The sequence below is a fragment of the Parasteatoda tepidariorum genome, chromosome 6, assembly GCF_043381705.1.
Source record: "Parasteatoda tepidariorum isolate YZ-2023 chromosome 6, CAS_Ptep_4.0, whole genome shotgun sequence".
Classification (NCBI taxonomy): domain Eukaryota; kingdom Metazoa; phylum Arthropoda; class Arachnida; order Araneae; family Theridiidae; genus Parasteatoda; species Parasteatoda tepidariorum.
The window spans coordinates 33057848-33082581 of record NC_092209.1 but is presented as its reverse complement, the minus strand read 5'-3'; the positions used below and the strand labels follow the sequence as shown (position 1 = coordinate 33082581).

General features: G+C 29.5%; 1 protein-coding gene across 1 annotated transcript in view; it reads right to left on the bottom strand.

The window, feature by feature from the left end:
- Positions 1 to 24734, bottom strand: part of LOC107456442 (uncharacterized) — a 74602-nt gene that overhangs the window by 4819 nt on the left and 45049 nt on the right. The window contains exon 3 of the mRNA XM_016074304.3: positions 9072 to 11184. Coding sequence (XP_015929790.1) covers positions 9072 to 11184 — 2113 coding nt within the window. The remainder of the gene's footprint in view (positions 1 to 9071; positions 11185 to 24734) is intronic.

Below are 24734 nucleotides of genomic sequence, written 5' to 3'. Positions count from 1 at the left end.
TTTTAAAAATTGTTTTTACACATATTTGTTAAGTGCTGAAGCTTGTTAACTTATATTCTCAAAGACTCATGGAAAAGCAATTCGGTGCATCCCTAATTTTAATTGTTCGTGGGTTTGACCTTATACAGGGGTCTGTCCAGACATTTTGTGAAAGGTCCGTTTTTCGTGAAATTGTGAAAAAATTACTCACATTCTTTCAACCAGGGTCCGCTTTTATGAATTTGTGAAAATAGGGTCCGTTATTGCAAAAAAAAACTTTTTCAAGGAGTTTTTAAATTGTAAAGATATACAAGATTATGCTCTGCACTGTAAAATTATAATAAAAAAATTTAAATTTTTAAAAATAAACAGCAATTGCTGCTTCTTAATTAGAGATGCAACATACAAATATTTGGTATTTAGCCTATACTGCTGAACGCAGAATATTCATTTCGGACGAATAATGGAAGAATCGTCTGCCGAAGACAAAACTTAATTCGTTTACATCCATCTTTCTTGTTATCTGCCCTGGAAAAGGTTTATTCGATTAACAAAATAATAATGAAGATAAACAAATTTGTGAAGGGTCCGATTATAAGAAAAATCATTTTGTGAAGGGTCCGTTTTTAAGTTAAAATATTTTGTGAAGGGTCCGTTTTTATGAAAAGATATTTTGTGAAGGGTCCGTTAACGGACCCAAATTTCTTCTATACAGACCCCTGCCTTATATGCTAATTAATAAGTGCAGACGATATTTTAAGTTACGAAATGAGACACAAAATCGTACTTTCTTTAAATAATTTTTTTTCCCACGGATTCGGATTACTGACTTTCAAAATATGGTCCCAATCCCAATAGTTTGGTCGCCTTTATGTTAATTTGACTTTTTGCTTATTTCGCCGTATCTCGAGAACTTTTTAAGCGAATTGAAATTTTTTTTACACACAATTGTAAAATTCGTTTAGCCAAAGATAATTAGATGCAAAAAAATAACCTTTCGTAAATATTTTTTATGGAATAATAGTAAAAAAAAATGTTTCAATTGTAAGGTATACAATTTTTTACATTTTAAAGAATTTAATTTTTCATGGCAAATTACATAATTCTAACATAGTCGTCCTGAGAAATCGAATTTTAAGTATCTAATTTTTTTTTTAAAAAATTCAAATTTTCTGGGAACTATTATATCGATTTCGCTCAAATGTTGTATCTTGCCATGAAGAATTACATTCTTTAAAATTATGTAAAATTTTTCTACAGGACTGTAGGGGTAGCTGTAAGGACAGCTGTTAAACTTCACCAAATTATACAAAAATTGTACTTTTCTTAGAATTTAATGCTTTCAAACTGAATGTCATATGTTGAAAAATGTTCTGCAACTTCATTCTTTGTTTACCCCCCTAAACTGACGAGGAAAAAATTGCTTTAAAGAGAAAAAAATTGAAAGTGTTTTCGAAGCAGGCGTTAAAACAAATCTTCCCCGAGCAATGTAGGTTAAGATGGCATGGTAGGCAGGCCAGTGGCTCTGCGACCCACCTTTTAGAGGAGCAAAGAAAAAGAAAGTGGCCAGCACTGTTCCATATCAAATTCTGGTTTGGACGAACCTTGTTAACTCTCTAATTCAGGAGATAACAACTTTTTTTTCTTCTTTCTTCTCTTGATCTATTGTATCCTTCATTTCATAGATGGAAAGAGAGAGTTAGGGTATCTATGCGCGACCTGATTTCGCGATAAGATTTTTAAAACTGTTTTTTTTTTTTTTACTCGTTAATTTAGTTGATTTCCTTTTAAAAGTTTCGGTTCCGGACGGAGAATTTTTCAGCCATACTTCCAGTCTTTCGATATTTCCTTTTCCCTTTCGATGAAATATAGATTTTATTTTGTTTAGTTTTTTTTTGTTCAGGTATTTGATCTGGTTTATGTATTGTCTTAGATATTAATACAGAGCGTAGCGTTTTTTAAATGTGTTTATTTTCGATTTTCGTTTTTTAAAAGTCCTTTAAGGTGCTTTTTTCATGGGGTGTTTTTAAAAAGTGCTTAATTTTTCCTTTTTCAAAATGAGATTTTACCATGTTGATTTTCCCTACGAATTATGCAAAAAGACACAGTTCACATTGTTATCTTCAACTTTTTCACGATTAATTCAACCCCAATCTATTTCGGCGTATTGTCAGTCCGTAGCGTATGAAAACGCCATTCGTTTTACATGATTCAAAATTTCATGAATTTTGACAATTGTCAAAAACAATGCCAATTTTTTTTCCCTTTTGACATGACGGTTAAAACAAAATAAAACTGTCAATTTGTCAAAAACTTTCCTACCTTGCCTAATTATGATAATTTTTTTAAAGTGCTTCAAAATATTTTTTGAGTGCTTAAAAGGTGCTTATTTTTTGTTGAATAACTTGGCTACGCACCCTGTAATAGTCTATTATTATAAAGATATTAAAATATATTGGGACGATTTTTTAGATAGGAAAAATATATTGTTGTTTAACACCTGGCTTTGGTTAAGATAATACTGTTTCATGATTACGTTAACTGACAGAAATAATATTAAATGAATAATGTTTCAGCTATGTTGCATCTGAATTACATGAATGATTTCATTATGTTGTAATAATGATTTCGCTATTTTTTAATAATCTATTCGAGCAATGTTCAGAAAATTAGTTCATTCACAACACTTTTAAGTTACGAAATCAGACACAAAAATGTTCTTTCTGTGATGAATTTGTATTCTTGACCCTGAAATTATAAGGGGCAGTAATCTATAAGACTTAGTCCTAATAGTAGTAAATAGAGCGGTCGAAAGTTTGGAAACCTAAATGCGAATTTTAATATTTTGCCCATTTCACCATATTTCTGGATCTAATTAAGCGATCCAAAACCTTATTGTGCTGTTAAAAAATTGCTTTTTCAAAGATCTCAGTTAAAATAGCATGTAAAAATAATAATTATTGTTTTATAATTTAAATTAAAAGTGGTTGACAATTTTTAAATTTTTTAAGTAGAAATTTTTTTTGCGTCATTTTAAGTTATGTAATTTTAATTCATAAAATAAAAAAAACTGAGCAAACTTTACTGAATAATGAAACAGAATTAAGCCGTATTTGTTATTACTCTGTGTTTATCACGTTTTCATGTCTGTGACAGTGGAATTTTGCAGTCGAAATTTCGTTCACTTTCTGACTAGTATGAGTACTCAAATCTCAATAGGAGCTTCGTATCTGGTGACAAAGTTTCAATCGCTTTCTGACCGCTACAAGTAAAATTTAGTCATTTTATCGCTAAACAACAATCAAAATTTTAACTTTTTTTTATAAAATTAATTTGCGTGTTTAAAGCTTATTCGGAGTTCTGATGACAATACTGTCGTGTTACAGTAAAATCAATGTAAGCGATATAAAAAACCAAAATTGAGATTTTTATACTTTTGACATTTTTGTATAAAAAGCTATATATTGCACCAAAGAAAAAAAAAACCTTTCAAAAGGTTGTTCTAATCAGTTTTCTGAAATTTCATTTCAGCGCTAATAGCATAAGCAAGGTAAAGAAAATAGTTAAAAACCGCTTTATACGATTATCATGAAGCACTCACGTTCTGATCTTTCCATCAGAGCAGAATACAAGTTTTAATCGTTTCTTGACCACTACAAACTAGTAGTTTATCGCCAAAGAAATTTTATTTTGGCTTCTTTTTCACACTAGTTAATGTGTTCAAATTTTCAAAAAAAAAAAAAATGCTTTTTTTTATGTTGTCAAAAAAGAAGAAAATTATTTTATTTTTATAACACCTTAAACTAAAAACGTATGATGCATCAACTTCGAACTTTTTAACTTTGAAAATTACTCTAACTGCCCCCCCCCCCCTATGAAACAGAAAATTTCATTTCCTAAGAACTATTCGACTGATAATCTAAGTAAAGTGTTCTGATATGTTTAGACGGTAAAGTTATTATTTTTTTTAATTTCTTTTTTAAATATAATTTTATGGTGTTTTTTATTCTTTACGCAGTTTATCACATGAATTAATAGTTTTATTCAACGTTATGTAAAATTCGATTGTTAAAAAAACAATCGAATGTGTTATTACAAACTTGAATTTATTACTCTATAAAGATTGGAAATATCAAAAGATAACAAAAATATAAACTTCAAATTAACTATCTTTTTATTTAATACGAAAAAAAACCCCAACAGTAATGTAAAATATTTTACGTAGTGATATAAAAAATTTAATATTGTCATTAAGGAAGAGTTCAAGATCAAATGTATTATTCTATTCAATTTTTTGCGTTTCCATAAATTTTCTATAATCTTCTATTTAATTTTATTTTAATGAATGAAACTAATGAATTTAAATTTTCCTAGCAATCTATAAATTTTTTACTTTCAGTAAATGTAATAAAGAATAAAAAAAAAGCAATATCTTAAGTTTTTCAGTACATTAATATTTTAAATTAAATTTTCCACTTGTAGCAAATGCTTATTTTCTGTTTATATTTATAAACAAATTTTTACTTTCATCATTCTATTTTTTAATTATTTGCGCAATTTTAAATTTTAGGACAATTTTCCTTTCCCTTTATTTTATCATAAAATTAGTAAAGAAAGTCATAGTTTAAGTGATTAATTTGATGCCTCAAATTTAATCAAAATAAGATAAGAAACGGAACTATTACAGTTTTCACAGATAATTTTGGTAAAAGTTTACAATAGAATTCCCCTCGTATTTTGGCAATTCTCTTGAAAACAGGGAAAATGACTTGGTCAGATTTTCTAATATTTAAAAGTCACAGGAAAATGGAGGATTTCATATACAGTAAAAGTTCCACATTACAGTGCACAATCTAAGGGGCACCCTATTTCAGCAGCTCCCAAATGGTGTTCCGCGGAACCCCAGGGTTCCGTGAAAGAAAACGGTTCCACGAGTTTTTTCATTTTATAACCAGTGATGAGTTTCGAAACGTCTGATTATATAAAAATCCAACTTATGATTCATAATTTATTTACTTTTTCTTTGTGAAATTATTTCTAATAAAATGCCAATTAAATATACTAGTGGCATTTTTTTAAAAAAGAAAGTATTGTTTTTCTAATAGCAATGCATTGAACAAATTAAGAAAAGAACAATTTCGAAGGAAACCGTAATATAGCTTATTATATTCATTTTTAACTTATATGTACACCAAAAACAAATTTATAACTAGACTAATTATAATTAATTCAAACAGTACAAATTGACGAAGTCATAATCATAAATTCAAAACTAGCTATAGCACAAAGAATTTTTTTACAAATTTTAACTTTCGGAAATAAAACCTGCCAAAAACAAATTTATAACTAGACTAATAATAATTAATTCAAACAATACAAATTGACGAAGTCATAACTATAAATTCATAACTAGTTATAGCACAAAGAATTTTTTACAAATTTTAACTTTCGGAAATAAAACCTGCCAAAAACTAATTTATAACTAGACTAATAATAAATAATTCAAGCAATACAAATTGACGAAGTCATAACTATAAATTTATAACTAGTTATAGCACAAGGAATTTTTTACAAATTTTAACTTTCGGAAATAAAACCTAATTTAAGATTTTTAATTATAAAACGATAAAATAAATTCGTCCTTCCTCTAATTAAATATTTTAAAAATACTTTTTATTATAGGTTATAACGTTCAAAATTACCTTAAACTTTATTTATAAAGTCGGGGTTCCGTTGAAAAAATGTTGATTATTTAGAGATCCGAAGCCGAAAGAAATTGGGAACCGCTGCCCTATTTTACACTCTAACCTAATTTTTTATTTTAAAACTTCTTCAGTAAGGTCCTTCCCAGAAACGGGTGCTAGTTTCCGTTTTTTAACTGCAACATTTTTATACAATATATCTGTCACGAAGGCGATTTTACTAACACAACACGTATTAGTTACCTCTTCGAAAATTACAGACTTCATCTCAAAATTTTCTCAAGAAAACATACGCTATCTCATCATAGAAAGGACTCTGACACCAATCGTACTTTTTTAATATCCATTCTACGACCATTAACTTTTCGAAAATAACATGCACCAATGCTCAATTTCTCTATTACCGTTTTCCACGATAAAAACATTTTAAGAATTGTGCTGAAACTATCAACGTCACAATAACACACACCGGCATCGGAACTATTTTGCAAATTGAAATCGATGCATCGAATTATTAACAGTTTCTTTCACACTTTGGCATCAATATTTGTCATGATGTCATAAAAAAAACAATGTTGCTTGAAAAAAGAAAAAAAGATCATTGTTGCAATTGCTAAGTGTAAAAAATGAAGCCATTTCACTATTAAAACGACTTGAAGCTGTCATTACGCATATGTATTATCCTTTTTAACTCGACTATAAAAACAAAGAATATTATTTTATTCCCGATTCTATTCCGTGCGTCATCATCCTCTTAAAGAATTACAATGTGTTCGAAACGTGAAAAAGAAAAAGAAGCACTCTCACTGCAACATCCTCAATGATGTAAAATAAATAGTTCGGGGTAATGACGCTTCATTAAAATGGCTACTTTAATGCTTAGTACAAAGGATTAGCTTTCATCACTAAATCACGAATCCTATATAGTCACGCCACTACTCATTCTGTTGAAATACTAAAAATAAGAGAGTTAAATGAAATTTTAAGTTACAAAAGAAGCTTCTGCACTGATGAAATTGGATTTTACACTCAAAGCAAAATTGCGCTTTTAGCTTTGTATGTATTAAAAAAAGTGCTTTAAATTCATTTTTGAAATGATTGATATGTATTATTTTTTTTAAAAATATAGTCTGATGAAATTTGCTATGAATTTTTTCAAAGCTTTGTGAAAACAATTATACTAATAATCATAATTTCTCTTTTGCCTAAGGTATTTTGACTACATTTTCCAGTTTGTGGCAACTCTTCACCATATTATTATTATTTTTTTTAATGTATTCTCATAGATTTTGCCACAAAATATTTGTGGAAAAAATATGACAATAATCATAAATCATCTTTTGCTTAAAGTATTTTGGACACTTTTCCTGTTTGTGGCAACTTTTCGCCATATTTTTTTTTAATGTAGTACCATAGATTTTGTCACAAAACATTTGTGAAAAAAATTATGACAATAATCGTATCTGATCTTTTGCTTAAAGTATTTTGGGCACTTTTCCAGTTTGTGGCAACTCTTCGCCATATTATTTTTTTTTCAATGTAGTCTCATAGATTTTGCTACAAAATATTTGTGGAAAAATTTATGACAATAATCATATCTGATCTTTTGCTCAAAGTATTTTGGGCACTTTTTCTGTTTATGGCAACTCTTCGCCATATTATTTTTTTTTTAATGTAGTCTCATAGATTTTGCCACAAAACATTTGTGAAAAAAATTATGACAATATTCATATCTGATCTTTTGCTTAAAGTATTTTGGGTACTTTTCTTGTTTGTGGCAACTCTTCGCCATATTATTATTTTTAATGTAATCTCATAGATTTTGCCACAAAGCATTTGTGAAAAGAATTATGATAGTAATCATATCTAATCTTTTGCTTAAAGTATTTTGGGCACTTTTCCTGTTTGTGGCAACCGCTCTCCTTACATATTTAAAATTTTTTTTAAAGTTTATTTTGATGTGATGTCTTTTGGGACAAATTTAAACTACTTAAAAACAGAAGTCTGCTTTTAGCTTAGTGGAGGTTAATGATTGTGAAGAATTGCTACAGGAACTTAGCAATTTTCCTATTTCCTGCGTAAAATCTGGGTGAAAGACTCAGCCTTTGATTTAGAAATCAAATGCTTCAGGCACAGAACAGTTGTCACCTGTTGAACAAAACAGTTGAAAAGTACACCCACTGGTTGTCACTTTAAACCAAATTTACATGTTGTTTGTGTAAAAATGCTTATAAATTATTCGTAACATTAGAAAATTATGTTATATTTGTAATTTTCAGCTTATATTTCTTTTGTTAACGTTGTTTAGAAAAACACAAATATTTGTAACTTTCAGGGGCCCCAGGAACACTGTTAGAATTTCCCTTCTAAAATTATGGTAAAAAAACTGGCAGCAGTCTGTCCATCCAATTAACATTAAAATTTACGGTAAAGAACATTTTTTACTTTTATGGTTTCGAAACCGCTAATAACAAGTATGTTTTTTTTTATTTTATAAAAAAAGCCACTATTACAAAACTATACGGATTTTTGCAGTTTTTAACCTTTTACAACTAACATTGTTTCAAAACGGCTGAAAAGAAATTTAACTCGACATGCTGCTGCCATCTATGCTTAAATAAGAGTATCATATTCTAATAGTTCAAAGTCACAATTTGGGGTCCCGCAGTGGACTGATCGTTAAGACACGGTTCCCAGAAGATCACCGAAGTCAAGCATCACTGGCTACGGTCAGTGTGCGGGTGGGTGACCACTTGGATCAGTCTGCGTAGGGACCGAGGGTGTGCGGTATTGGTCCTCGTTAAACTGTGCTACCGTAAAGTGCTCGACTTCGCGTGCAGGTCGTCGGGCTACCGAAGCGGGGGTGTCATCCCCTCTGCAGAGGATCAAAATTGCGATGGCATGTCTTCGGATCATCCTCCGGGATGCTTCCCAGACCGTCGCCAAAAGCCCATTGTGCAGCTCTAGTGCGACATAAATTAACAACAACAACACAATTTGGGGAGTGCAGTACACTGGAAACTCATCACGTGTTAAAGGAAATAGGATAAAATATTGTGGTTTCAACTCTGGGATTCGAATCCCCATTCTGTCGATCATGAGATTGAGAGATTAGTTCTCTCGGCTATGATATTTATCCAGCTGCGAGGAGCAAAGTAGCTTCATTAGGTGGGCCTAGTTGGTGGGATAAAATTCTGGTTGATCAACAGTAGTATGTGAAAGCAATTAATAAACGGTTTTTCCACAGTTGTTTCAAACAGAATTTCGTAGTTGTAAGTAATGTAGTTAGATTGCCTTATGTCTCGCACTAAATGTTGCACACACACACACTACTTCTTTATCTATTTTTATCATTAGTGGTAGAAATTTAGTGTCATATTTAAGCCTTACCTTTTTTTCTTGATTTGTGTGTCTTCTTGCAATGAATACGTTCTTTTGAGCGCCTCTCTCTTGATCTACCTCTCATTGGGGGAGGTAGAGGAGGTGGCTCTAGTTCAGGTAGATTCTGTGGAGGAACACTTAAAGATCGAAGTCGCAAAGCGTTTACAATTGGATTTCCTATTGTACATGCGTCTGGAGGAGCGCCATTGGAACACAAAAATGTCACAGATATTTTATGGTCTTTTGATTGGTCCACGTTTATCACATCAGGTTTCTTATTAGCAAAAAGACTTTTGAAACCTTTCTCTTGCTTAGCAATAGTCAGCACAAAGCTCTTTTTCACTACCAACTGAGCATGCGCGTCGTCTGTTTGCGAATCAACCATGCAGTTAGTCAATTCCGGAGAAGGATTCCTTACCACCACGTTTACAGTCATTCCGTTATGTGGACATTCTTTTTGGGTTGGAGAGGAATATAGAGAACATTCACTGGGACATTCGGATGAAGAAGTAGTTTTATCGACACCATCACTGTCAAAATATTTCAGCGACTGTTTTGCCAGAAGTTCAGTTTCAGGTGTCGTAATTTCGTTGCAGTTGAAATCCAATATTTTCTTTGACACCGGTTGGTATTTAGAGCTCGAAGTATCGGAATCCTCGTCTGTAATTTTAGCGCAATCACTTTTGTTCTTTTTGTATTTATCAATCAAATCGAATTTCTCAAAGCGCACGACTTTTTTGGGCGAGGATTCGTTATCGAAGCATCTTACATCGGTCGCAGAGTCTCTCAAGATGCTAGAATAACAAATTTCAGAGTTTGAATTATCTATTTCAGAACTTGATGTAGCATTAGAATCACTAACTGCTTTGAAATCTTCGTCGATGGAATCTGCGGTTATTGAATCACTTAAACTGACTCTTGACTCGTTTCTATTGGGATCCTGATTAATACCATTCGGATCGTTCTCGGAATCTAATGTGGAATAATCAGGGGTATCTATATGATATGGTGGTATTTCTATTTTCTCTTCCTGCGCACTTTCCTTTTCTTCGTCAGTTTGCGCATCTTTTTCAATATTATTATTGGATGTATCACTTTCGATGGCATTTTTTGCAGCACGAATTTGCTCTTTAGAAATTTTATTTTCTTTATTCCTATTACTTTCACTTGATACTTTACTATAGATTTGCTTAACATCAGTGTTAACAGAATCTGTGCTTTCTTTCTTATCGCTGCTTCTGTTTTTGTGAATTTCAGCTACAGCTACAACTTTATTTTTGGTCGATTCTCCTTTAGGTGAATTCAACAATTTCGAACCTTTCACGGAACTTGTTTTATTCGATATTCGAATATTTTCTGAACTTTTAGTATTCGTCTGTGGTTTTCTTGGAGGTTTGATACATGGCGATGACCTAGGCTTCTCATCAAAACAGTTTGGTCTGCTCGTTATAGTACCATTGGGGTTGAGGTTAACATCCCCATTCACATCTCTCAATGGTATTTGTGGCGCCAAGCCTTTCTTTCGATTTTTTTTGCTAGCTCCTTTACTACTCTCCCTCTTCGAATTTTGTAACTTCTCAACTGGAGTGAATCCTATTTCAGCATAGATAACCTCCTCTATGACTTTTTCAGCGCCATTCTTTTTACCCAACTTGGCATAACGTTGATCTTTAGTTGATTTTTTATCTGCTTTATTAGACGTGACATTTGTCTGGTCCGCAATAGTCCTAACTTCCGATGACTTTGAGGATTTTCGAGTACTCTCTGTAACGATTGTTTTACCAGCGATTTCAATTCTGTTGTTTGAAGAGCTTCTTGATTCTCTCTCTCTTTTTCGTCCTCTTAACCAGCAGCCAGATTTATTCACGGGACTTGAACTTCTTGTCTTTGTATTTATCAGAGCGGGTGGAGGTGGACAAATATTGGGTGAATGGTGATAGCCCACACTCAGTCGGTCGCAACTGACGCCCCTTACTTCAGAACGACTTCGTCGCTGTTCACCATGGAGGAGTCCCAAGTCGCTGAGGTTTATCTCACTTCTTTGTCTTGTTAAGCCAAGAAAGTTTTTCCAACTAATGCAATCTGTTTTAATGAGGGAAGGTTTTCGTGTAAAACCATTATCCTGCAATGAAAAATAAATATTTTATAAACGTGGATTTGTAAACATTAAAAATAAAAGGAATCTACATTAGAAGCAATCAGAGTCGACATTCAGAGACATTCGTGACAGGTTTCTTTTCTAGTGACTAAGTATTAAAATTTTTCAGTGATAAGGTACTACAGATTAACGTCACACACACGAAATTGTGGATTAAATTCAAGGGTAAATAGTTTGGAAGAACTAGTTGTATATACCAGGTAAACACTATACCAGGGGTGTCAAACTCGCGGCCCGGGATCAACATTTCTGCGGCCCGCGAAAAAGTAAAATTCTAATTGGCTTGCGGCACCTACCATTCCAGGGAAACTGCATCGTATCAAAAATACGCAGAAAAAATTTCTAATCTTAGAACAGAATTTGAAACAAGGTTTAAAGATTTTAATTCTTTAGAAGAAAAATTTTGTTTGTTTTCTTCAATTTTCTCAATAAATATAAACTCAGTTCCCAGTAATATACAAATGGAAGTGATTGAGATTCAGTGCGACTCAAATTTGAAGGCAAAATTCATTGAAGTGGGTGTGCCTGAATTTTACAAATATTTACCTAAGTTTGAAAATACTCGAAAATTCGCATATGAAATTTTTTCCATGTTTGGAAGTACTCATCAGTGCGAGCAATTATTTTCTGTCATGAATAAAAATAAATCTTCTGTCTTAAACCGTATTAATAACGCTCACGCTGGGCCAATTTTGAAAGTAGTCTCGGCCAATAAAATTTCTCCCGAAATAGGAAAGATAGTAGCAGAGAAGAGATGTCAAATATCAAAGAATAATTTTACTTTATTTATGTTTATTACAAAGTACTATTGAAAATAAAAATATATGTTTCTATGAACACTGATATTTTTATTTTTTATTTAATTTTTGCGACCCACCTAAAGTTAAGCATTGTTTATTTGGCCCAAGTTAGCTTTTGAGTTTGACACCCCTGCACTATATGGTTTATATAAATAATACCATTTTAACTTCTAAACTATTAGTTCTATATTAAATAAATAATCCTAAGAAACAGAAACGGTTAGATATTAAAAAAACTCATTCGATTAAAAAATAAATAGATTTGAATTAACAGTCGATCTGCCTTTATAAGCCACAATGCCTTTTCTTATTCTGTTTTTTTTCATATTTATTTTTATTCTCTGTCGGCTGCTGAGGATTTTCTAGTTTTGTTTATCATTTTTGATTTCTATGTTTCGCTGGGAATTTTACGTTTTATATAGATCATTCTTGTTTCTTCCCATTCATGCTAAGTCTTGAAAATGGGCGCCTATTTTTGAGCACTTGAAACATGTCGACTATTATATCCGTTCTGTATATTTTTGAAGTGAATGAAGTCTTTTGATCAAGTAATATTAGTCATTTAGTTTCAAATCTGGCCTTATTTGACTAAGCGGAAAAAATACAGAAATCATCTCTTATTTCTCTAGATAGCTATAAGTAAGTTTCGACTTGTGAGGTTGTTTAACTTTTCTTACCTCTTGCTAAGAGAGAAGGGTACTTAATCAGTCTGCCATCGGCTATAACTTTTTTTAATGTCTAGGTTTTACCATTATTTAACTATCTTTAATATATTAAATATATTTATAATTTTTTTTTTACATATTTAAATGCTGTATTTCAAAGTGATCTTGTGAGGAATCACAAATTTTCGTATCGAGGATTTTCAGAGAGAAAAATGAACAATAATAATTCATTCGTAAAAGCAGCAATCTAATACTGATATAAAGATGAAATATTTTCGAATTCAAGAACGAAATCCAATGTCTAACTTTAATGAATGCAATGTAAGCCAAAAAGATAAGCTTTCGTTCTAATTGTTTCACTATTTCCAATTCTTTAAAGAAGAGCAGGAATAATGTTCATTTTGAAAAGTAGAAATTCTGTTTGCCCTGTGGAAAAAGCCATTTTGAATTATTATTATCCATTTGAATTATTATAATTATTATAATTATTTGAATTATTATAAATGAATTATTATAATTTTTTGAATTATTATAAATGAATTATTATAATTTTTTGAATTATTATAAATGAATTGTTATAATTATTTTGAATTATTATTATTTTGAATTATTATTATCATTAAGAAATCGTCTAAAACACTGTAAGTGAAAGAAATTTGTTTATTTGAAATGTAATGGAGATGAATTTTCAAAGTTCATTTGCTAAAAAAATGAACTTTTAAAAAAAAGTGAATTTTTTAGGTCACGTATACTTTAAAATATCACCAAGAATAACTCCAAGTTTTACTGATGAGTTAAACACACGAAAACCGTAAAGCTCTATGATAAGAATGAATACAAAAAAAAAAAAAAAAAAAAAAAAAAAAAAAAAAAAAAAAAAAAAAAAAAATCGGTCAATAAACTGTTAATTATAACTCTTATAAGTTAGAATTACACTTCAGAATAAGAAGCCCTGCAATTGTATAGTTCTTTATTTCTCGCCTAGCAGCATGATAATTTATTTTTCGTGCTGAACAGGCTTATTTCATGAATTCTTCTTTTTAATCTAAGTTGATTTAAAGGTGTGTGTTCGACACCTTTTCATTTTAGTCTGTTTTGGAAATACTCATGAAAATTTTATGTCTGCAGAACAATGTAAAAGTGTCAGTCATAATCGATGCGGATAGAGAAAGAGACTTACATATATAGAAAGACAGGGAGAGAGAGACTAGTTTAAAATGAAAAAAAAAAAAGAGAAAGAAATTCTGAAATTTTTCAAACAATGACAAATAAATCATTTCGTATTTGTTCTTGAAAATATATGCTTGATTTTTCTAACTACATATTTTGTAGACAAAACAATCTGAAGTCTACCAACATTTAAAATTCAGTAGACTGGAATCATTTCTTTCGTATAAAGGTCATTCTCAGAAGGAGCAGGAATTTCATTCGTAAAAAGTTCTTTTTTCTTTTTTTTAAAAATTCATAAATTTAGTTTAGTTTAAATCTAGTTTTAGGAGAGATTTCAGTAACATTGTTATTGTGGTTTAGAGCTTATACACAAATTATATTAAATAATGATCGTAGATGTGAAAAATAAGATTTTACAGGTTTGTGATAGAAAAAAAAATTATTGATATAATACCCTAATAATCATATATTGATTAATAAAATATTACTTGAATAATTATTTCTTTTTTTTTAATTAACATTGAGAAACATTTAACTCTTGTTGTTATCTTGCTATTGTTGATGTCTTGTAATTTGTTGTGGGCAACATGAAATAATTGATAATAATATCAATTGATAATTTTGAAAACTTTTTCAATTGAGTTAATGTGCTAAAATAGGGTTAATTTAAGATTCATGGCACTAGTTTTTTGTCGAGAAAAATAGGAACCTATGCATAGAAAAACAACAGAATACATAATTGACAAAAAATATTTGACCTCAAAATAAAATAAACATTAAAATTTTGCATATTTTTTGTTGTCATGAAAAACAGTGCTTTGTCTAAACTGTCAAAGAACTGGAAGCTGTCTAACACTTTAAACTGCTTCCTGCGAAACTGCATCTGCTACAATAAATTTTATAGCCGTCGTGGAACAGTTGACACAATTTTGGGAATCGGCTATTCAGGGTTAAATCCGTAGCCTTGTGATTTTGAACCCAATCCAGAAGACAAGGAATCTCCTGGATTAAGTATTGGGAGAAATTTGTCTTCATGGAGAACTTTTTTGATGGAATTAACCAGCGTTTGCGTTACATGGAGAGGAAAACCACGAAAACTTTCCTCGGTTAGCTTGACGGCAAGAGGACCCAACTCATGATCTGTCCACTCCTGAGGATATTTTATGTCAAATATCAGAGATATTTAAGCTGAGAATCTACCCTAGACTCACCCTATATTACTGTCCAATCTAAAAGAAAGAACACTAAACGCATCATTTTCAAAAGACGTGTGGGGAATTTTCAATGGTAATATAATTTTTTAAAATTTTTTTTACGAGAATGTTGTGCTTTACATTTGCTTCAGATGCCGCAAAATTGTAATTAGTATGATTAATTAGCTTAGAATGCTATTAAAAGAAGAGTTTCATTTTTAATGCATTTAAGTAAGAAATCTGTCTCATTGTTACATCAAGCCTAGATATGTTGAAAAATAAAATAACAGCAAAGCTTTTAAAACATTTTAGTATGAACTCATCTTTACTTAAATACCCACAACTCTAAATATTAAAAACAGATAACATAATTCACAGATAAATCAATATCGCAAATTCCTTTAATTTGTTTCTGAATAAAAGAAGAGGTATGGTTTTAAAGCATTGAACAGAGGAATGTTTTTAGTATGAATTGATCCTTACTTTAATACCCATGTCTCGAAACACACAAAAAAGAGACACTTTACACGTGATTTTATGCATCGTGCTAAATTAATTAGTTTTGTTAAGTAAAGGAGGTGATGTTTTTAAATTCTAATGTTCTTCAATTCAATAATTTGTTGATATGCTAAGTAAGAAAAGTTATGTTTTTAAGCTTTTTAGTATTAATATAATCTTTGTTTAGTAACAAATACATGCTTCTGTAAAAACTGCAAACCTTAAAGTTGAAATTTGTAATATTTAATAATAGAAGGAACATTAAGTTATTTTGTATAAAAAACTGTTTTTTTTAAAAGAAAAGTTGTACGATTTCTTAAAAGTATGTTTTGATGTGTGATGTAAGTAATTGGTTGTAAATTAATAAGAGACGTCCATTATAAACTTAAAACTAAAATGTTTAAAATGAAACATAAATTGTAATTGTAACGTCATGGAATTTTAATTTAGAGTAATAAAACAGAAAAATGCTTGAATTTTAAATCAAATTATAAAATTTTTTCGATAAGTTTAAACTAACACATTTCTTTAGTGATGATGTACTTCATTGGATTGTCTCAAGGGGAAAATAGCGTGGCACTTTTCCAAACCAAAACTTTATTTAAATCTGTACGAAGCAAAATTATAAAATAAAAAAAAGAAAGAATTTACTAACAGAAAGAAAAACAAATGGTTCGCAGGCAGGGGTTTTGTTTTAATAAAAATAAGGGAAATAACTAAATAATAAGCTGGTTTAAAAGGTTAAAAAAACATTCTTGCAAGAGAATTTATTTACAAATTCATGCCCAGGAACAAGTTATTTCATTATTTGAAGAGTTTTTTGTGTCCGGTTGTAGTCTAAAGTTATAATTTTATTGTTTTCTCTGATTTTCTTGAACTCTTAGGCTGTAAGTCATTATGACAATTTCAATCAACGCAGTATTGAAACGTGGTGCTTATTGGAATAGTCAAAAATGGTTCGTTGGGTATTGTTTTTTGGAAAAAGTCTTAACCTAATATCCAGGTAAAGTGAGCAATTAGAAATCACGTGACCTTGATTTTACAGAACATTGCAAGTTGGGCAGAACTCCTATTTTCCAAAATTACCCCCGGTGAATATTTAAAAAGCTATGCTGGGTCAAGAAGCAATTTAAATAGAAATCAGAATAAAAGATGTTTCAAGGAACTAGTTTTTATGAAACTGATTAGTCGACCTGTTTTGCCGTATTGAAAGTTTTTTTTTATTTGATTTTTAAATTGAATCATTGCAGGGTGAAAATAATCAAATATAGATTGATTTGTAATTCAAGCTCTTTATAGACTAGTTGTTCGGCTCTTTCGTTTCCCCAATTGACAACATGCAATTTTTAATAAGTTTACTATCCTAACTACTAAACTAAGTAGATAGTTAGGATAGATAAACTTAGTATACTAAGTTGACTATTTAATAAGTTATATAACCTTCTCACAAATTTCTCCTATGTGTTAAATTTAAATCTAAATAACTATAAATATTCTAAACATAGAGCTCAAATATGCTTTATTATTTCAAATTGTAAATAATTTATTGTATATGTCTCTCTTACAACAAAAAATATTTTTTTATTATCAATGTACACCTTTTTGGTATTTTATTTGTTTGATAACTGAAATGTATTTGAATAATTAAAAAAAAATTATTATGATCAATCTAAGGAAAAAAAAAATATTAGAGTAATTACATTTTAATTTTATGACACGTAAGAAATAATAATACATTCGATTGTTAATAATTCACAAAAATATAATCCGGAGAAATCTATTGTTTACATCTTATCAACAAGAAAAGTATTTGATTTTAGTTATCTTTTTATCAACTTTGACTAATGTGGTTTTGTACTACTATATTATTTATTGACAAGAGCAATTGAAATATCGAGATAAAAGTAGATATATCTCTTGTCTTAAGGGTTAAGGTTAAACACAAATTATCTGTAAAACATCAAACCGATTAACGGCGTTTATCGTTTTAGAACGTATTCATCACGAGAAAAAAACGACCGTTCGCTAAATAAATATATTGATAAAGATTGAAAAAAAAAGAAAGAGATAATAAAAATATATTTCAGAGTACGGGTAGCTTTTCAATAGTTTACAAATTAACAATGAAGTTAAATATTTGACAATAATTGTTTTCCAATAAAAAATTGAATAAATAAAATAACTTAGGAGTAAAAATTGCTTAGTAATATTTTTGTTTTATTGGAAGTTAATGTAAAGATACTTTTACCCATTAAAAACAAATTTTAGCGTGCATGTAGTTTTTAAATAGTCGCAAATTAACAATGAAATTAAATATTTGATAATAATTTTTTTCATATAAAAAATTTTATAAATTAGATGACTTAAGAGAGAAAAAAATGCTAAGTAATATTTTTTGTTTAATTGGAAGTTAACGGAACGATACTTTTACTAATACATTTAAAAAATAATGAAGTTGGTTGAATAGTTGCTGTTTGTCTGTAGAAACTTGATTCCATCGAATCAAGATAACTTGTACTACATCGTATTAACTTTTAAGTATCGTATAACATTTCTACACTGTTGCTTAATTATCCGTAACTTTAGTATAGAGTTTTTTTGCCTTTATCAATCCTTAATATATCCAATTGCTTTAAGACTAGAGAGCGTTGAAAGTTTTCATGGTTGTTTTCAAGTTTAAAATCAAACGTAATGGTCAACATCAAAAAGTTATTTATTTAATATATATTTTTTTCCGTTGAGACTTTTGATAAAGTTAACTTGAAGTGCATTAAAGTTGAAGTTATCCCATTTACTTTAATTTTCCGAAATACCCAGTAGTTTATTTTACTTTAACATTAGTATTAGGCACGTATTTTTGTTCTTAATGTAGTCCAATTGCTTAAAAACTACAGGTCGATGGAGATGTCCATAGGGGCTTATAAGTTTAAAAGTAAATTCAATGGACATTTTCAATGTCAAAAAGTATTTCTTTAGCGGCTGTTTGCCTATGTACAGTTATGTTGATTTCCTGAACTACATTGTACAAGGCTTAGCTAATTCCGCTGTAGTTTAATTTCCCATTACATTACTAAGGAGTTTAATTCTTAACATAGTTCGATTGTTTCAAAACTAGAGGTGGTTGAAGATTTTTATGTTCGCTTTTATGTTTAACGCAGTCAGTTTGAAATAAGAGCCTCCTTCTTGATAAACACTGTTAGAATTTTCATTTTAAAATTACGGTAAAATAACCAGCAGCAGTGTGTTCATCCAATTAACCATAAAGTTTACGGTACATTAAAAAATCACAAATACAAAACTATACGGTTTTTTAATCATTGACATCATGGTTTCAAAACCGCAAAAAAGAAACTCAACTGGACATTGTAATTAAGGTTTTCGTTAGGTAAGGAATTTGGAGTTAGATTGTGGTTGAGTTGTAATTTATCAAATGAACCATGGGATTTAATTAAATAGTTAATCTTTTTGTTTTTCCTATTGTAAGAGATGAGAAATCGTTGACTTTTTTGTGCTAAGCAGCTTTATGGTGCTGCCCTCTAGACGTGAATGAGAGCATCGTATTCTAATAGTCCAGGGTCGCAAATCGGGGAGTGTATGACACTGAGAACTTTTATTGCGTTGAAGGGAATGGAGGAAATATTGTGTTGTCCACACTGGCACTCGAACCCCCGTTGTGTCGGTCATGAGATTGACTGATTAGCCCTCTAAGCTATAATATGTGCAGAACAGCATGGGATTAAGTAGCTTCATTAGTAGTGCCTAGTTGTGATGAAATTCTTTTTTCTTTACCGAATGAGGAAAAAACAGTTAATATATGGTTTTTCTCACAAATAACAGTTTGAATACTATCTTATTTATGGTAATTTGACTGTTTTGTTTGAATATGGTAAAATAACAATTAAATAAATTGTTATTTAATCATTTTTCCGAGAAATTTTAACAGTGTGAACGACATTGCCTGAAAGGTCAGCAAAGTCCACTGTAGTTTAATTTTCTATATTATTAGTATGGGGCTTTTACCTATTAATTTTTAATATACTTCAATTGTTTCAAAACTAGAGATGGTTTAAGATTTTTTTTATTCTCGCTTTTATATCTAATATGGTCAATTTAGAGTAGAACACTGGTCTCGTTCTTGATACAACAAAAAATTATTTTTTGATGGCTGGTACTAAAATTAACAGTTTTGTCAGTTAAATCAAACAATTTTGAGATAATAAAATTTCATTTTTATTAGTCATGCCGATACGCAATTCTGACATCTTTGAAGAGTTTTTTTCAACGTCTAAATTTACTACTGCCATTACTATGGAAATCAATGTGATTTCGAGAGAAGAATGTCGCTGAAATCAATTGACCTAAGCATTTGTTACAATTTTTCCGTTATCCCTTTATTACGGAATTACTTTTATCAGAAATCTCACCGACATGATCTGAGAAAATGTCCAAAAACAGTATTTAACCAAATAAACTTTATCGAATTTATTTGATAACAACATCCTTTTCACGCATGTTTGAATTTGCAACACGAAGTTCTTTATAAAAATGATGCTTTTAATCTAGGGAAAAAAAATTGTTGTGTCATTGAAAAACTTGTTATTAAAATAATTAGATAACAAAATCGATACTTAAAAAAAAACTGTCTAATTTTACTTATTTATCATTCTTCATTAGTCATTATTCAAATGAAAGGAATGAACGAAAAACAAATCATGTAATTTTAAATTCGCGAAAATGAATCTGTACTTAAGTTATAAATGTAACTGTGTGGGAACTTAGTATTAAATGGACAATGTGGAATGGAGGGAGTTGTCATTTAATGTCTTTTTGTTTTGGAAATTAAAGTGAATTATATTTTGTGTTTAACAGCTACAAAGTAACATAATTTTTTATTGCCGAAAACTCCCTCTTCATCTAATTTTTAAAAAAAAGCAAACTCCAATCGTTTCATTATTCCAGAAATCTTTAACATAGATCTATAAAACTGTTCTAAACGTTTGATTAAAGGTATTTAATAATTTTCGTTGATATGACAAACGTTTATTTTTGTAATTTTCTAATGATCAGACAAATTATTAGTAGCAGAATCTGTTAATATTGTTGGCTACTCTGTTGCACAAGAACCGCTACTTCATTTACATGAAGTTTGTTAAAGTCGCGATTCGTTTAATTATTTCATCGGAACTGTGGTGGTTCAGGGGATAGAGCCCTCGCCTCCCAATGAGGTGGTCCGGGATACATCCAGTCGATACGAATTCCGCATCCGGCTTGCACCGACCACAGTGCTGACGTAAAATAACGGCAGTGCTAGACTGATCATGGGTTATCTCTGTGTAATGCGGGATGTAATACCGTGGGAGGTTTGGTTTTTATCTCTATGTAATGCGAAAATGCTGGTTAACTCCATCAAAATGTTCGAAAGCAAATTTCTCCCAATACTTGATCCTGGAGTTCCCTTGTTTTTGGATTGGGTTTAAAATTATAAAGGCTACGAAGTTAAACATTGGTAGTCGTAAGCTCAGAATTGGGTTGATTGTTCAATTAATCCTCTTTGGGCATATTATAACTTTATGAAATGTTTCAAAATGACGCTTAACACGCGCCGGTTGTAAGTGATTCTTTGGAAGTTACGACAAGTAGGGTTTTACTAAAAAGTTAAAGCTAGTTTTCGCAAATTAAAATATGTTAATTAAAGTCGTAAATTAAAGTCATTTTAAAGAAAAGAAAAATACAATTGTTCTTACCTTTCTCTTTTTGTAATGCTCTGAACTTAATTTAAGTAGATTCTCATGTGAAACTCAGTTATTTATACATTGCAAAAAAGAAAGAAAAAAAAACTGTCAATTCTACGGAAAAAAAAACTTAGATTTTACCAAAAAAAAAAAAAAAAAAAAAAAAAAAAAAANAAAAAAAAAAAAAGAGAGGAAAGAAACTGTTTGAAGAAAAAGTTTTTAACCGCTTTGGTTTGTCTTAGTTTGTAACCGTTACCCTCACAGCGTAAAAAGAGTAATTTTTATATGTTTTTGAGGTTTTTTCTGTATATTAGACCGTTTAAAGTTGTTTTGTTTACAAAACGGTTTTTCTCTGTTTTTGTACCCTAATCATAAACGGATTAAAACCGTCAGTTCCATTTCTACTTTTTGCCACTCAGTTTTGCTTACCGCACAATATCTTAAGTTATTTTCAAATCATTTTACGATTATTTTCTGAGCTTACTTTTTACTTTTCAACAATTATTTTATGGTTTTGAACATCGTATTCAAATAAAACAGCGAATCAACATTACTGTCAAAATGATACTGTACTGGATTATTTTGTAGCTTTAGAAATAACATTTTAGTAAGTTAAGTTATGAGACAATTTTATAAGGGAGGGTCAATATAAGTTTAAATGTTTTTACACTTAAATATGATTTCTATGAAACTTAAGATAAAGACAGCTAATGATTTTTCTTCATAATGAAAACTAGAGCATCGGCAGCTAAGGTGATAAAGCACCATCTCCCAAATAAGTGATACAGGTTCGAATCCCAGCGTTGAATGATTACACGAATTCTGTCCAAATATCACCGAACAGAGTACTGACATATTTATTTATCGCGTTGTTTTGTTAAAACAGCAGTTTTTATGAAAATGACAAAAATATTTGTTAAAATAGCAGAATTTTTGTTAGATAACATTTAAATTAGATAACACAAAAAATTAACATGTTAAATTTTTGTTAGAATAACAGAGTTTGTTTCTTAAGATAACGAAGTTTGTTAAAAAGCAAACAATAAAAATAACAGTTCATATCTGATGAAATATCAATATTTTTTTTAACTAAAATTAATAGTCAAAACAGTATTTATGTGATTAAATTATAGGTGTCCGTTTTCAAATACCAATATTTTTAGGAGAAATAAACTGTTTTTCCACTGGCACGTATCCTGACAGTTTTTTTTCCCCAGTAAACTTAACAGATTTTTTTTTACAGTGTAGGGTAACTTAAAAACTGAATGCTGCATCGATTAATATAGAACAATTTTAACTTTTTCAGAATTATTAAAAAACTTCTAGCCATTTTGTAGAAAAAAACACAGGATTCTTCTTTGAAATTACTACTTATTATACTATAATATTCTTAGAAAAAACGCTGAATTAGTTTTTGAAGCCTCTTTACAGTTAGAGATAATTCAGTGTTATTTACTTAGATTATTATTAACTAAAGAAATGCTTGTAATTTTGTTGCTACATAAGGCAAATATAATCTTCTAAGCATAGATTACTAACTACTAGTTTCGACGATAAATACATACTTCTCAGAATTCTAAAAATTACTTTCAACCTAATGAACTACTACTTAAAAACATGCTCCAGTTTGAGGGAAAAATTAACTTCGTGTGAGAAAATGATAATTGTGATGATTTTTAGAAATATTCAAATAAAAGTAAAAGAAATTGCTAGAACTTTATACTTTGAGCAAGTTTATTTATGGTTAGCGTGCCCAATTTCCCAAAATAGACTAACTAGTTTAAAGGATTTGAGGCTGTTTACAAATGCCCTTATCTTTACGAATATGATTATAACTTAATACACTTTTTTTTCAAAAACGAATGTACCGTGATTAATAAATAACAGAAACAAAATAAAAAATACTCTAAAAATAACTTTTGATCTAATGATTGGGTTTTCATGAACTAAGATGACTTTTTATGAATCGAGAAGATGTATTTATTAATACGGATAATATTTTAAAATTAAAAATCAGATTGAATTGATTTTTTAGATAGGAAATAACAAGGTATTCCGTTTTTGTTTTTCTAGTGGTGCAAATACAATAATCATTACGAAGAAAATTTAAGCTTAAAGTGATTTAGATAATAGCAAAAAAATTTCGACTTAGCAAAATAGCAAAAATATTCTATCAGAAGATTTTAATCAAACTACAATATTTTTTTCCAGCAACATTGAAATAATATTATTTATGTCTTTGCACTGTGTATTGAGAGAAAAAGGTTGGTAAAAATTAGCAGAATATGGCTCTATGGGTGCACCAAAAAAAAAAAAAAAAAAACACGGTAATTTTTACCGAAGTGCTTTACTAATGATTTTGTTAAAATTAACAATAAAATATGGCTTTATAATATGTGATAAAATTTTGCAAATGTAAAAATATTTTGGTAATTTTATCATGTTACCTTCTTAGAGCATGACCTAAAAACCATTTATTCGGTTAAATTTATTTTGCGGTTTCATATATTTTTTTTAACAAAATGTATGATAATATGAACAATAATTTTTAAAAATCAGAATTTTCAGCAAACCATTTATATTATACGAACGGAAAAATAACCAAATATATAGGTTAAATGCCGTATATTTTGGTTTTATTAGCAGAATTATGGTTTTATTTTAGACGAAATGTCTTTACTATACAGGTCGATGATTTCACCAGATTTCTTTTCTCCGTATGCCTTTTAACTTTTAATAACAAACGCATCAAAATTCTCATTCAACTATTTAAGCAAAAATTAAGCATCTTCTAAGCATTTTCAACTTTACAAGGGTTTTAACAAAATATTAAATATTATAAAAACTGTATAACTTTCTAAAGCACAAAAGCTTTCATTATTCTGTCTAAGTAAGTTGTTATATTTAACAACATTATACACTTTTTTCAAATAACAGGCTAAATTTTTATTAAACGCTTAAAAACAAGTAAATTTTCCAGTCATTTCTATTTTACGTTTCAAAAATATTTTTGTAACTTTGTGACTTTTTTAGAATCCACAATAAAAAAGAAATAGGATTATTAAGATATTAGAAACCATTTCATTTCAAGAGTAAAATAAGCACTTAATAAGGACTACTGATGAAAAATTTGTTAAGGGTATTTGCAAATAACATTGTAAAATAATCGTTTTCTTCGATGTTATAGAATTCCAAGTTTAGCAATTAAATAAGTAAGAATACAAAGTTAAGAAAAAGACATTAAATATATTTTTGTATTAACTATTTATTTGAATTTCAGCTTTTAAAAGAACGGCAAAAAATTCTGATTTCATTATTTAATAGCATTAATTCAAGCCTGGTTTTGAAACAAATAAATTTTTAATTGCTAATAAGAACGAACTTAATTATAGTCCAGTTTCTTCACACTGCAGATCAAATCTAATTTTTTTTTCCAAAAAAAAAAAAAAAAAAAAA